Source organism: Lissotriton vulgaris, chromosome 3_2, assembly GCF_964263255.1.
Source record: "Lissotriton vulgaris chromosome 3_2, aLisVul1.2, whole genome shotgun sequence".
Taxonomy (NCBI): domain Eukaryota; kingdom Metazoa; phylum Chordata; class Amphibia; order Caudata; family Salamandridae; genus Lissotriton; species Lissotriton vulgaris.
Window position 1 is genome coordinate 87,659,261 of NC_141690.1, and position 16,592 is coordinate 87,675,852.

General features: G+C 42.0%; 1 protein-coding gene across 1 annotated transcript in view; it reads left to right on the forward strand.

Annotated features, from left to right (window-relative positions):
* The window catches only part of ADGRA3 (adhesion G protein-coupled receptor A3), a 375,408-nt gene that overhangs the window by 325,649 nt on the left and 33,167 nt on the right, over positions 1–16,592 (forward strand). The window contains exon 16 of the mRNA XM_086964033.1: positions 9,870–9,993. Coding sequence (XP_086820159.1) covers positions 9,870–9,993 — 124 coding nt within the window. The remainder of the gene's footprint in view (positions 1–9,869; positions 9,994–16,592) is intronic.

Genomic DNA, 16,592 nt, shown 5'->3' on the forward strand with positions numbered 1-16,592 from the left:
ATCAAAGAATCCATTGATATGTAGATTTTACGTTAAGTAAATTTGCATAGTAAATAACTTCTCGTAGGCATGGGAGCAGAGCATTCTTTCTATCCATTTCTTTAATTGTTTTCCTCCCCCCATCACCCTGTGCCTTTGAACGTGTAAGACTAAATTTGTCCCGTCTTTGAACCCATGCACATCCTCATTGGAACAAGGTCATGTTGGCAGCTGTGCTGCAACTTCAACGGTTATACATGGGACACTTCGTCAATACACAGTGAGGGTGGCGTGCCAAAACAGGTCACAATGGAAACCAGTCACATGCCTTTTTCTTTTAATACATTTGCAAGTCAAGTACATTGTCATTGGCCTCCAGGAATTAATCTGGACTTTTGTATTTGAATCATGGCAAAGCTACTACTGAACAAATGAAGCATGCACACTTCCATGCAAAATGATACTGAGGCATTCAACTAAGGTTCTTCATAGTGCCAAATAAGGACGCGAGCACAGCACTCTGGAGGAGTGCACTGGACACAGTGCGTTTGCGAGATGGAATTTGCACATTGGTGTGTTTGTTCCCTAATAAGAGTCTAGTAGCTGCAAGAAACCATGAGTGCACTTTGGCCTTCAATTTTTGTATTTGGGTTAATGGTAAATGTTGATGTAGGACTATGAGGCTGAAGAGCAGCTCTCAGTGGGACAGGAATGCACACATAAATGGCCACTTGATTATGCTGGATACTGATCTTCGGTAGAAATTCAGAACCTAATAAGATGGGAAAAAAGATGAATGTCTCTCCTGCGCGTTTGAATCAAGCTTTTGTGGAGTTTACTAAATGTGAAATTACAAGCATACAACAGATTCCTTAGGTGCTCTACAGTTAGTATTCAATGCTTTAGGGTGAGACTAAACCTGAATTGTATTGTGGGCTCTTGGTAGAAAAAGAATATTACACCCAATAGTTAAATGCGAAATAGGTCTGTACTTGGTATAATTTGAAGTAAGACTTATGCTTCCTAGATTTGCAGGCGGGGAGACTAAACCATGGCCAAAATTAATTGCGGGTTGTAAATTAAATTAGGAATTGAAAGCTCCTAGAAACCAATATCACAATGCAACATGTTTCCTCTTTGATCAGGGTCTGGTTTTGGAAGTACTAACTATTAGGTGGTCTTGGTATGAACACAAGTATGTATGTTTTGGTATTCCTGAAGCGTGAACCTGGCTGGCTATCAACGTAGCGCTGTTCAAGTGAGCATGTCTCAGCGGGCTATATATATGGGAAATTGACACACAGAGGAAATAGTGCTAGTGGAAATGGTGAGAAGTCAGCCTATCTGACCTAGAGTTCCATGAAGAAGGGCTTTTTCTGTTTATTCCTGAAATGTATGAGGGTTTGAGCTGTTTTAATGTCCGAGGGAATGTTGCTCCAGAGCCTGACTTGATTTTCTTCTTTTTACCTTCCTGTGGTGTTTAATCTGCGATCTGCTGAAGTCATAGCTCCTCCTCTAGCAGAACACTGAATAAAAACAAAGACCTAGTGAGCATTTTGGGCCTTCAAAAACCAGGTCGGGCATGTGCGTCTTTCAATGACCAAGTGCTATGTAGCACACTCCACTTATTTTTTGGCCCAACTGTCACCCCAAGTGCACGCAATAGGACAGTCCCAACGTCTGCAACCTTTGCCTCTTATAAGAGCACAGGTCGGAAGGGTGCACTGCATGCACTGAGTTTCTTCTCAAAACAGTCGAGACGAGAGCTAAGCAGAGGTGGGCACTCTACAATATACATTTGTCCCATAGGAGGAAAACCCCCAGAGTTGACATCGCTGCCGAAATGTGGAGCAAGCATGTAGGAGAAAAGTTTCGACATGGACGGCCAAGAAAAGATAAGAAATTGGAAACATCAAACATAGGCTGGCCCTAGGGATCCCGAAGTGGCAATCTGCCAGGCCCCTCCTCGTCAAACTCCACTGGCTCCCTGTTGCTTCTAGGGCAGCCTTTAAGATCGGCTGCCTCATCTTCAAATCCTTGGCTGGCTCTTGTCCCACCTTTGTAAAATCTCTTATCCTACCCTACTGCCCCTCCCGCTACTTGAGATCCTCCTATCTTCATCTCTTAACCGTCCCCTCTTACAAGCTCTGCAGATCTGGAGGCCGGAGATTTGCTTACCTGGCCCCCAAGTTCTGGAATTCTCTCCCTCTTTCTCTTAAAACTTCTAATTCTCTGATTCTTTTTCGCAAATCTCTAAAAACTTGGCTTTTCCCTCATTCTGGTTAGTCTTTCTGTCCTCTCTATTTCCAACCAGCGCCAGGAAACCCATGGTGTCAGTGCGCTATATAAGCACCCCTTACGATACGATACGATACGAAACATAAAGCTCTAAGCGTAGAGAGAAAAAGACGGCTCTTCTTTGCTGAAATAGAGGCCTTGATGAGAAGAAATCGAGAGTTAGACGACTCTTAAGAGATGCAACATTCCTTGGGAATGGCCCAACACCGAAACCGATAAGATCGCCCTTTACGCAACGATGTACTCATCTATTTAGCAGACCCCGCCCGATCAGGTCCCCATTTTCTCCACATTTTACAGTACTTTGAACGGACATCGGGCCTCCAGCTAAACCCTGACAAATCGGTCCTGGTCCCCCTTCACTTGTCCAGAGAGTGCTTTGATTGGCAGTCTACCATGCCACTCCGCCGCCTATCGTTCAAGTACTTGGGGATATGGGTGTCTCTACTCCCCGAGCTCAGCTGGGCTCTTAACGTTACTCCCCTAGTGTAGAGGGCTAAGGCATACCTTCAGAAGTGGCAAACACTGCCCCTGAATCCCATGGGGGGGTTGTCCTCTTTAAAATCATGATTCTTCCCCGGTTCCTTTACGTACTCCAGAACACCCCCCCTCTGCTTCCCCAGGACTTGGTTTCACGAATTGGATACTTTAGCTACTAAATTCCTCTGGGGAAAAGTTTCCTCATTTGACGGGGGCCTAGGGATGACCAACTTATACCTATCCTATCTTGCAGCTTGCTTGCTTGCCGTTCACGATTGGTTTAATGGGGGATGGTCTGACCCAGCATACAGGCTTGAGCTCAGTGATTTGGGTCTGAACAAGGTCCAATCTATGTTGTATGGGGATCCTATCCCGTCCCAAATGCCGGAGGTGACACGCTCAGCGCTGCTGGCCTGACGGGCAGCTTTGTGACACACCAAATGGGCACAGACACTGACCCAAGGCCCACCTCTGTGGCAGGGGACCTGGCTTAGGAAGGTTTCCCGACTGCAGGGCTTCCGTTCCTGGGACCTCATAGGAATTTCGTAACTGGGTGACGTGTGGGTGGGGGATCACATGCGCTCCTTTTAAAGACCCCCAGGGCGGTCACCACCACCGCTAGGCTGCGTATGATACAACTTTATTATTAGCATGCACCTTACCTCACCCCTGTATGCCTTTATCGAGCAGGGTTAAACCCGACCTCTTCCTGCACCAGATGTGGCCACGACCTGGCTGATTTTATCCATATGGTATGGGCTTGTCCTCGCTTGGCGCGGTTCTGGTGGGATGTTAAGGAAGAACTCACTGAAATATTGGGGTGGACCGCCCCAAACACACGATCTTGGGCATTACTGACGGGCTGCATGGGTCCAGGAATGACAAATAGTTTTTTACGCAAGTCAAAAAGTAAACTCCCTTTGGGCAGTTGAACATCAATACAAAGGTACTTAAAGACAATAGACTCACTAATACATAAGCATAATAAGGAAGCAATGAATAAACGGAAAATTCAAACACGTGAAAACACTATAGTAGAATCAAAACATTAGTACAATTTATTAACATACATTATGTTGATTTAAAAATTGGGAAACATACACAGGACGGAACAATAATAAATGAAAATTAAAAACATTCCAATAAAAAAGGAGCTACAGGAAAAAGGACTAAATTCAAATAACACAATTAATTCGAATTTTCCTTAATTTCTTAATCCACATTCACTCCTTGAGCATCAACGCAAAATATACTTTGATCCTCTGATTTTAAAATGGTTGCTTGGATTCCGCCTATACGTGTGTGAGGACGCGGGACGTTTGCTCATTTAGCCCTGGAGGACAGAGACTTATTTTGACCCGTGCAATTGAAGTGTATAAGGAGTCACGTCGTGTTCCTACGAGATTGAAAATTTTGATATATTCTTATTGTACCACGTTCCGGGTTTATTTGATCAAAACCTTGTTCTTCAGCTATAATGCTGGACGTGCTATGAAAGTTCGACTTTATCCAAGCAACCATTTTAAAATCAGAGGATCAAAGGATATTTCGCTGGCCGAATATCTCAAATAAAGGATAAGGAGGATATATACCCCTTATGATGCACTGACTTATGTGTTTTATGCCTGAGAAATTTTGGGAAACAGGTATACATATACCCCGATGAAGGCGGTCATAATTTGTCCATACCGCCGAAACGCGTTGATGCTCAAGGAGTGAATGTGGATTAAGAAATTAAGGAAAATTCGAATTAATTGTGTTATTTGAATTTAGTCCTTTTTCCTGTAGCTCCTTTTTTATTGGAATGTTTTTAATTTTCATTTATTATTGTTCCGTCCTGTGTATGTTTCCCAATTTTTAAATCAACATAATGTATGTTAATAAATTGTACTAATGTTTTGATTCTACTATAGTGTTTTCACGTGTTTGAATTTTCCGTTTATTCATTGCTTCCTTATTATGCTTATGTATTAGTGAGTCTATTGTCTTTAAGTACCTTTGTATTGATGTTCAACTGCCCACAGGGAGTTTACTTTTTGACTTGCGTCTATTGTGGTACCCTATCCCTTTGGTTTTGGGGTCCCTCTCTCTTTAATTAAAAATAGTTTTTTACTACAGCAATGGTGGTGGCTAAAAAGGACATAGCGGCCTTATGGAAAAGCCCTGAACCCCCATGTGTCAGATGCTGGCGGACCGGGGTCGACTGGTGTGCCACGCAAGAAAAAACTATGTATGAAGCACATGGGTGTCCTAAGAAGTATCAGAGGATTTGGGGGGAGTGGTTAGGGAATGGTCTAGTCTCCATGGGAATGTCCTAACGCATGCAGTTTTATTACTCGTATTCAGGGAATGGGTCACGCAGATCACTGTTGGTACTCCTGGTCTTCATGGTGTTGTAATGTATGGCTGGGGTCTCTTTATCAAATCAATAAAAATGTGTTTATCAAAAAAAAGAGATGCAACATTCCTTTAAAAACTCCAGAAGAGAAAGACACTGAACAAGAAGTGACGTACGTAGAACCACTAGTTAAACCCGAACCACAGGTAAAGGTCGAGGAAGGGCAGCAGCACATAATAGGGCAAGTGCTCCCACCTCAAATTGATAGTCTGCATGCCGGCAAGGAGAGTAAGCGGTGGCAATGGTTGAATGGAAGATAAAGTACGCAGCAGCAAATAATTGTTGCATTGCAAATTCAAACGCACTGTTAAACAGATACTCACACCAACATTGGGACACGGTCTAAGACCTCATGCAGCATCTGCCAGATGAGTACAAAAAGAGTGATCCAAGGGCTAGATTATGGCCAACACTTGCCTCTTATTGGTGCTTGATGCGGCAGACACTGCCATCAGGTGACGGTGAGCAACCAAAATAAACAAGAAGTGCTTGCTTCAGTGCCCAACATTCCTTTCATCAGGGATGCTTTCTTTGGAAACACAGTGAAAGAAACGCTTAGTGCTTTAAAACGGATAATGAGATGGGGAAGACAATGGGGGCTCTGCAATAAAAAGGGCATTTTCAGAGAGGTATGGCCCAATGTAAGAGAGCTCTACAAGAGGAGGGATGTAACCATCAACAGTGTAAGCGCCAGGATACCCTTTGGGTGACATCGCAAAGTGGTGATTCAACTACACCACCACAGTGTCAGTATGGCTTACCCTCACAGCACACCTATTGTGGGCGAGTCAGAGGAGGATTAACGGCCCGAAGTGGGGTGGATCCTCCAGCAAGTGTCTTTGCAGCAGATTCCCTCTTATGCTAATTGCAGTATGAGGATAGATAAGCAATGTAACAAAATCACCTTTGTCAGATGGATACTAAATCTGATCCAACACAGTCACTGCATAGAATTATTAAACATGTCACCAACAATAAGACCATGAGCAAAGGGGATCAGCAATGAAGTAAAGTTGCACCTGATACAAAGAGGTCAAAAACATTTGAGCAAGAAGTCAACAGAATATGTATACCACCAAAGAAAAAATCAAGGAGTCTGTTCCCTATATTTCCTTGTACCAAAGCTGGACAATACACCAATGCCCATAGCCTCAACAGACCTATAAATGTGCAAACATTTGAAATGACCACACTGCAAGACCTAAAAAAATCTTTTTTACACACTACCATGAATGTGGGACACTGAAAGTTTTTTGTTGGCAAGTTACATTATCAGTTTAGGGTACCACTTTAGGGATAAGGTCTGGACCAAGGGTTTTCACAAAGAGTCCAGCAGCAGTAGCAATGCATCCGTGAAGAAAATGAATGCATGTTTATCCCTATTTAGATGACTGTCTGGTGGAGGTGAGATTGTTGAAACCGTGCCTGGGTAACATAAATCTGTGATGGGAACTCTTCACAAGCTAGGAGTCTCACTTAACCTTGGAAAAAGCATCCCCAAACCTAGAAATGGAAAGAGTTTCTTGGGGACTATTCTACATACAACACAGTAAAGGGCAAGGCTTTCCCTGTACCTAAAATAGTCCAGGCACTTGCAGAGCAATCTCGCTTCTTCCAGAAGGGCAATGTCTGACAGTGTGAACCATGGGGAAAATGATTGGCTCGATGCCATCATGCATTTCCTTAATACCCAGATGAGGCTGCACATGAGTCTACTCCAGGAATGGCTGCCGCAGCAATGGTCGCAAGCAGCTGGGATGATCTAGTGGTTAGCGAACAGAGCACAGAAGGCGATAGCTCCTCCTCTAACGGTGGAATACAAACAACATCACAGTGGGCAGACAGTTCAAACTACCAATTTCCCTCAGTAACCATTACAAAAGACTCATTCCTCTCTGGGTTGGGAGCTCACATGGAGAGATTGAGTATTTGGGGGATCTGTGAAGTCCGAACAAGGAATACAGACCACAGAAGCAGACAGACCAATCAGACAAAGAAACACCACACACGAGTGGGAGTTAAACCTTTTTTGAAAGGTGGGGCACACCACACAAATTATTTGTTTGCAATCCAGAAAAATGGAAAATGTTATTGCTTCACCTCCACATACCCCTATCAAAGGACGTTAGCAAATGCCCTGTCAATAGAATGGTGTGGGATTTTTATGTACACTTTTTCTCCAATCCCAATTATGCCATGTATTGTAAAGAAATGCAAACCAGCACACAAGACTCACCTCAGTAGCCCCTCAGTGGGCTAGATGGACATTGTTCATAGATCTAGTGGAAATGGCACAATATTGAGTGATGGAGCTCTCAGCAGATCACAACTTACTAACAACACAGGAAGGTCAGCTATTCCATCCGGAACTAGCTAACTTGATCTTGGCAGCCACATTCCCGAGATCCTTTCGACCTGCTTCCAAGGACCATGGAGGACTTAAGGAAGCCCGGCGGCTAACCATCAGAAAGGTTTACACTGGCAAGTTATTAGACTATTTGCAAGCATTCCTCCTATCCCCTTTTGTGTGAATGACACTGCCAAGAGGAACAGATTCATATGCTGGCAGGGAAAGGCCTTAGGAGAAGCTGGACAGGGGAGACTAAAGTGATCATGTACCCAGGTCGTTTGTTAGATGCAAACCTGCCATGCATTTCACCTAAGGTGCACTTGGCGGGAATAGTGCCTTATACAAGAGGAGTAATAGGAAGACGTTTTCTTCACCACGCCAGTCATAAAACAGTTCCTGGAAGGAGTAAAAAGGATAACCCTCTCCACCTCCAAGGCAGCACCTATGTGGAATCTCAACCTAGTGCTCATGCAACTTATAAAAGCACCTTTTTAATCCATGCATATTGCCGAACTCAGATATCCAGCCCTGAAAACCGTTTTCCTAGTGGCTTTCACATCATTAAGGAGAGTTAGTGGAAATCAGGCCCTTACAACACAGAAGCCATGTCTTTAAATACACAAGTAAAAGTAGTGATGTGAACAAATCCACAGTTTATGTGAAAAGTGTTATTGCATTTTCATATTAACCAAGCTGTACACCTACCTGCATTATTCCAACAACCAAAAACTCAGGCTGAGAGAGATGCACATACCCTGGATGTGGGTAAGGCAATTATGAATTACTTACAAAAGACAAAATCAATCAATTTTAAATTTTCTTTGCACACGCTGGCAAAGGCTTCCCAGTTACAAAGGGTTATAATTCAAGACTTTCACAAAAGAGCACGCCTTCATGGCAGCCACATAGTCTTCGGTACACACCTCCAAAACACTTTACTGTGTGTACATTCAAGCCAATAAGGAGGTTCAGGTAGAGCAGTGTTAAAACAGTTGGCAGTTTAACCATGGCAATCCCAGCATCCTAAGTGAAGGGGATACAACTACGAAATCAATGCACAGCATGTAAGTCCTGAAAAGATTAATGCTGAAAAATTAAAAGGTTACTTACTGGTAGCAGTTGTTTTGCAGTTTGAAGAATTTTCTGGATTAACATGCAACGCTCCCTCCTCCCCAGACAAGTGGACTTTCCAGATGAAGAAAAAATAATCTAGAAGAAGGAGAAACTATACAAGGGGGGAAATAAGAACCTACTGATGGCGACTGTCAAGAGGGTTTCCGAGGAATGCGCCTGATGTCATTGAAGGATGGGACAGGAGTCTAAATAGTTGATGACTCGAATGCAGCCGAGGACAAAGAAAAAACAAGTGATAAAAGACTGAAAGGCTTATAAACAGCAATTCCGGACCCACCGATAGCGGAATAATGTGCTGAATGAGAATTTATTAAATTCTTAAAGCTGCAAAACTGTAACCAGTAACTAGCTGTTGTGTTTGTTAGCTAGATAGACAGGTTTTATAGGAGTATAGAGGGCCTTGTTAGGGCTGTAGCTGATCATAAAGATGACCCCTTCGGGGGAGCCTGTGTAGATCCCGTAGTGTGACGGTATTGCGGGAGAGTACTCAGCCCCTTGATGAGCCGTACTGCTGTGTGAAGGGATGCCTTTCATAGGAGCAAGGTAGAGCAGGGCTGTGCCTCTATTTAGATGGGAGAGGACTAGGGTTTGAACTGTTCTCCTGGGAGAAAAGGTTCATTTATCCAGGAGAGAATCGTAACCAGGCTGTTTTGTTATTTTTGACAATGTTCTTTGAGAGGTTTAAGTCATAAAAAAGAATTTGGGAGATTTGGCCTGTTCTGTCAATTCTGGTGTAATGAAGCCCAAGTTGGAAAGTCATGTCTGAATCCAAGAATATTTGGTTTTCTTGGCAAACAGGAGTACCGTCTTTATGGGGTTTAGCATCAGCATGTTTGAATTTATTCGAGACAGGCTTTGAGTTTCTGTATGTCATTGATTGAGGAGAATTTGAGATCGAGATTAAAGTGTTAATCCTATTTAAATGGAGTACAAGGGATAATTTTGGTAAGGCACACAACTGTCTGCAGTTTTTAAAACCACACATATAAACGGCAAACGATTTATTCTCACTCCCTGGAGTCCGTATTTGATTTTCTGTGTGCATTGCTTGTATTTTTAACATTTGTACCATTCCATCTTTAAATACTAGTTTTGTGATTGCTACAAATTATTGAAAGTGGAGCCTTACGCCAAAGTCCAGGAATGACATGGTTGTTATTGCTTGTGTTGTAGAAAGGAAATTTAGCAGTATTCCATAAATGATACATTTCTGTGTTACTTTTTTTCCAGATTGATCAGGATTAGTCTTAAAAGTTGGCACATGTTGGTCAACCTTTCCTTTCATATTTTCCTGACCTGTGTCGTGTTTGTCAGTGGTGTGACTCAAGTCAAGCACAGTAGCGTCTGCCAAGCTGTAAGTGATGAATTTGAAATAATGCATACAATTTTGAAAGGTCAATTTGACAAAAAGTGTGTAACCGGGGTATTCATTTTGGGGAATATGCTGCAATTAACAGAAAACCAATGAATGTGTTTTTCAGTGTGAAAAATATTCTACTGTGATCTTTCAGCATTATGTTTGTGGTGTGGATTTTTTGTTTGCCAGCTGGGTGCTTAAAATGTTACATTTTTCAAGACTGTTTTAAAACTCAGAGTTCTGATTTTGGAAACATGTTGTGCGCCATATACTAAGTCCTGGCACTGATTAGTGATACTAACATACAGTCCTGTTTTTTGAACCAAATATGAAAGCTTTTCAAAATGATGGTGCAATATATATTTAATTGCTTTCCACACATGCATATAGTGTTCTGTGCCTTGAATAGAGTGTTCTGTGGCATACTGATAAATAAACTTATTAAAAAAAATATATCGTACATGTGTGGAAAGGGAGAACAAAGACTCAGATTCCTGTGATAGAGGATGAAAGCATGAAGGCAGCATTATGTGCAGCAGTTGCCTGTTGGTTATTATTTTGACAAGCATGTGAGTTCTGGTAATGACATATGAGTGTTCTGTTGTAGTTCTAAACCAAGAATAGGTAATTGCTCTGGCCTTTCTCAAAAGCACTGGTGGCGGCCTGGAATGCTATTATCAAAGCAAAAGAACCCCCATTTGTTGAATGTGTTGATTTATGTAGTGTGGCCCAACAAGGCTTTCTGCTTACAAAAATGTACTACTTTTTTTCAAACATGAAGGCTGGCCAGGTGTTTCTGGCCAGCTCACAGTGCGCCATCTGGACCCCTACACCTCACAGGGTACCTGATGGTGTCTGCAACCTCAGAACATGCCAACCCTAATTCCCCCAAGGAAATCGTGGACACACATCTAACCTTTCGTTGTGAATTAGAGAATGTCCAAAGAGAAACATAAGAAATACAAAATTGGCATAACAAACTTTATTGAAGCAGTTGAATTCTTGAGTAAAATACATGTGCTGCCATGAGTAGTAGAAAGAAACAGTGCATTGTAACCAGCAAGATGGATTCAAATATTTATTATTGCATTGATTATATGAATGCATATGATTGTACACCTACCTAGCACTACCTATCTTAGTGGGTTCTGCTTGATACCTTGGAGTGGTCTAACTCCCCATTTACTTATCCGTTTCATCCGGAAAGCAGTTTGGTGTAGAACAGGCCGCCGTCCCTCTCAGGATAGTGAAGCGATTCATCTGGGAAGCAATTCAGGCACGGAGTGGCCACAACAATCTTTAGAAATGCTCCTCTGCTGAACAAAGGTTTGGGGCAGTTTATATAATGAAAATTGGTTCCATTCGCACTATGCCTGAGTTCAGATCCGGCAGTCATTGTTGATTTTACCAAGTCAGAGCTGTCTCTGAACAGACAATTTGCAAGGGCTGTTTGCGCAGTGTACTTGCTCCTTGGACAAAATGTATTTGTAAGTAAAACACTTTCTGAGTACACTATCACATGAAAGCACGCAAGTAAATGTGCTAAAAGTCATTGTCTAAAAAAGCTGTAAACTTTAAAAGTGAACATGTAAAAATGGGAGAGTTTCTGCACAGGCCCCATTAACGTCATGACAGTATATGCTCATTTACCTGTTGATCCACTTTTTAGGTGAATTTTTACTAAAAAATCGATTTGAAGCATTCTACATCACTAGAGAATGGCAAGCTCTTTTAGAATTCAAAAGATCTTTCAAACAGTCACTGTTTCTTGGCTTTGATGAGAGTTTTCTTATACAGCTTACAAGCTTGTTTGAGTTCCATCAATTTAGCCTCTCTATGGTCCTTCCTCCGAGACCTTCCTGCCTAACTAACTTTAGCCCACACAGATTTTATATGTCCTGAGGACCATGAGTTGTGATAGTTTTCTATTCTGCCATTGAGGTTTCCCAGAGAGGTGCTCTGCTCCACAAAGTGACAAGAACAGTTTCTTACCAATCACCAGTTTTCTTACTGACTGGATTGTTTTAGTCAAATTTTGCATAACTGTCCTGAGAATTATCTCTATTCCCTGGAGTCTATGGGTTAAAATTCCTGGACACAAATTCTTCACATTGACACTCTTATTCTTTACATTGACACTCTTATTCTTTCTATTGTCACTACTCCTCTCGTGAACAGATAGTGATTCTTGCAGTCAACATTTATTGATTGATAAGACTTTCCCGAAATGAATGTTGGTTGTAATTGTACAGAAGTCAGTCGGTGATATGTGGATTTTAAGCATTACATGCTGAATAGTGCAGAGCCTGTGTCATCAACTGGTCAGTTGATTTACATTAAAATTAAGCCCCAAAATAGGAGCCCAACTTTAACCTAACTCAACAGTTGCTATACAACATTATTAGCCTTATGAACATTTACCAGCAGTTGAACGTTTTATAATTTTGACAGGATGATTGCTCGAACTAGCCTTAGTCCATCATCAGATCATGCCTATGTGTTTCTTATATTCAAGTCGAGTCAAGTCAAATGATCTTTACTTTTATGGATGTTTTACAATCCGAATACACATAAAATCCAGCAGTAATATAAAAACACAAATTCCATCCCACTTATTTACAAAGTCATAGCGATATACAATTTTATCATATGCAAAAAATACAATCCTTGGTACAAAATATTCAGTGTGCAATAAGCAAATGTGCAAAAGTGTGCATAGTGCAAATATTTCAATCAATTAACAGAGAAGCACGTGAACGTACGGCTGCTTTAAGAAAGCTGCTCACTCTGAAGATGGCCTCGTCCGTCTTTAACATTAATAAATCTTTAAAAGCTAAATTAAAATCGATCAAAGCGTTTTTCCTACAGTACGGCATTAGAAAGTGCAAAGTGTGCATTCTATAAAAACCGCAAAAGAAAATGAAATGGAGCAGGCTTTGTGTACCACCTAGATTACAGGGACATTTTAAATTTTCCACACATTTATTGAAAGCTAATGGAAAACAAAGTAAATTTATAATGCTTCCGTCCCTGAACCGGAATAGCAAACTCCTGTTCCATCTACCTAGTTTTAAGCGGCGATAACTCTGGGGCAGGGCAGATGGTTTCTCACTTGGCTCCATAAAGGAGGTGTATCTAATTGTGGTGGATTTTATCAAGTCACGCCTTAGCCTCTCCTTGCGGTAACATTCATAAAGGGCCTTTTTTGTTAAATTCTTATGCGTATGGTCAATCAGTTGTGGGGATGTAAAAAGATGACCCAGCCCCACACTTGATAAACTATTTTCCACAGCCCTAAACCAAGGTATACAGTTAGCCCTCTCACAGTTTAGACAGTTCATAATAATATCACGTGACAGGGAGGCAGCAGAATTACACCAGATTTTTATCCAAAACAATGCGGGTCTGGATCTTATAAAATCTTCTATATAAAGGAGGTTTAGTTCCCTATGGCAGATGTAAGTTGGTGCACTAATAACCCCCTTAAAATCTTCCGGCAAAATCTATTTTCTTCGGTCTGTAGTTGTGTGCTGTTGGAATAACCCCATATCTCGGCACCGTAGGTGCCCACAGGTAGACATTGTGTTCTATAGATTTGTAAACGTGACACAATCACGTCTGCTTGTTTGGGTTGGCGAAGGGAGGTTAAAGAGTTTATGGCCTTGCTCATTTTATTCCTTCCCAAGGCGACATGGGGTTGCCAAGAGCCAGTGTTGGAAAACAACAGACCAAGATAAGGGAAAGTGCAAGTGCATTTTAAAATATCATCCCCTGATTGAATGTGGCTTATTTTGTAACTTTTGGGGCCGCAAGACATTATAAATGACTTTTTGAAGTTAGTACAGAGGCCCAGATCTGCCATGAATTTAACAAAACCCGAAATTAAAATTCGCAAGGCGTTAGGTGTGCGGCCCATAAGGACCGCATCGTCCGCATAGAGTAATGCAGGAACAGAGTTGCCATTAACTTGCGGGACATCGTTGGTTAATTTGCTCAAACAAACACTCAGATCATTTATATACAAGATAAAAAGCAGGGGGGCCAGAACACAGCCTTGTCTAACCCCCTGCCAATTAAAATATCATTAGAAACTTCGCCATCGTTATTTATACGAACACGAGCTTTCGAATCACTATGTAGGTGTGCCAAAAAATAAACTAAAGATTCATCTAAACCATAATTTAACAAGATTGACCATAAGCGGGAACGGTTAACAAAATCAAACGCAGAACTTAAATCCATAAACCAAAATATATGGGTGATTTTTTTGGCGATCGTGTATTTGGCCATGAGTAGGTTTAAGTTCAGGCACTGTTCCACCGTACCCACTTTGCTTCCGAAGCCTAGCTGGCAGGGATGTAAGATGGTATTTTCTTCCGCCCAAGTACTAATTCTATTAAAAAGGACCCTGCCTAAGACTTTTAGAGTATTGTCAATTAGTGATATTGGGCGATAACAGCCAGGATCAAGTCTATTGCCTTTTTTGAATATGGGTACGATGGTACTACAAGACCATGTTTCCGGGGCAGCAGTGGTGGATAAATTATTGAAGACATTACATAACAAGGGTGCCCAAAAGTCCTGGTTCAGATTTGGTTTGATCGATGGATAAACCATCTGGACCAGGAGCTTTGTTACTTGCGCTTTCAGTAATAGCATCCCCAACCTCAGACAACAAAATATTTAGAGGCTTTATAACTGGGATAGTTGTAATTGGGTTGCCAGTCGCAGAAGCGTCATAGATCTTAGAAAAATGATCAACCCACGCATCCCCTGTTATATTGCAGTTAATGGGGCAGATGTTAGAACCCAGTGATCTAAGATTCTTAACAGCCCTCCAGAACCCTCCAACGTCTCGTAAGGCTGCAGTGCGAACAAGGGAATCCCAGTGGTCTTTTAATAGTTCGTCAGATCTAGTTTTTAGATAATGTTTATATCTAAGTCTCAATGTCCTTACCAGAGACGGGTCTCGCTGTGCTGCAGTAAGGGCAGCCCTAAGTTCCCGGTTGGCTTTGGAACATGAGGTGTCGAACCACCTGGGGTTGCTATTAATATGGGCGGGGGCGGGTTTAGAGATTTCCCCTTTTATTACCTTGCATAGCTCACAAAAAGAGTTAACAATGTCAAGCCCCGGGCTGGAGGTTGATAGACATACTGAGACTAGAGTAGGATGTTTTTTGATGACTCTAGCCAAGACACCTTGGTTGTCTATCCCCCTCCAAGCCACCCTTACCTATCTGTTGATGCCATTAAATTTTTAGCCCCGATTTCTGTTCTATTCCTCAGTGTTTTAACTGATTTGAGGCAAATTAAAATTGGATAGTGATCGCTATACGGGGATGTGATAACCTCAGATTTCAATAGGAGATCCTCAAGGAGAGATGAAATGAATACATAATCAATGGTGGTAGAACTCCCACGCCCGATGTAAGTAGGGGCGGATACATTAGTCACGCCCATATCCAATTTCTCCATTGCATCAACTAAGTCACGTGTTGCTAACAGGTCTGATAATTCTTCACCTCTCCTACAAGGCAGGGAACTAGGGTGAATGTGTGCGTTAAAGTCGCCTCCCAAACAAATACCAGCGAAGCTTCCATATTTTTGGCCGTCCACTACTTCGTCAATAAATGTAAACAATTCCAGAAAATTAATGTTGGGATGGGTTGTAAAATCATTGTTATAAAAATTAATAAAACATAACTTTAACCTACCTGTATATTTCAGCGCCATAAAATTTTTGTTAGTGGTTGGCAGTAGTTCAATTTTAACACCAGCTGTAATTTTGACCCAAATTGATAAACCCCCGCTGGGGTGACCAGTGGGGGGAGATGGAACAATCAAATTATGGCAGCTGTAACCCTCAAAGAGTACAGATCTTGTGCACCAGATTTCCTGCAGCATTAGAACATCAAAGCTGGTTACCCAATCAGTCCAGGGCTTTATATTCATTTTGGTGTTGAGGCCAGCAATGTTCCAACTCAAAATGGAAAATTCATCAGAGACCATGGTAGAAGTTTGGCCCATAACGCCTTTTATGGGGTCAAATGACAACCTACACCTGTCTGGGGAGTTCCAACAATGTTGCACTAGGGCAGACAGGTGAGTTGTCAACAAAAGCCTCATTATTGGCGTAATCATTAGCTAAGGTATAAAAGGGAGTACCTTGGTCAGTCCAAACTCCATGTATCTGCCAATGCGGAAAATCTGTTAAAAAGTGGGAAAGGCGACGGCGCTGGAAAAGGTTGGAAGGAAAGTGGGGCTGAAAAGAGTTGCCTAGGAGGGGGCCTATAAAAATAACCCAAGGGCAAGAGAGTGACAACGGTAGAAGGTCCTGGGTAGGTGCTATTATGGTTAAGTATGTATTTAGCAGTACCAGGGTGCCTAAAATTTAGAACAATACAGTCCCCATTAAAATCTTTACGTAAGGGGCCAATCCAACTCACACGACGGGCAGACAGAATTTCATTCCCAATGTCATAACCTACCCCCTTGTGTTTGGTCAGCCAATCAATACACTTATTGTTCAACTGAACCCAGGATTCCCCCTGTCCTTCCTTGAGAGGTGGGACGCCAGCCAATACTAAAACGTAAGG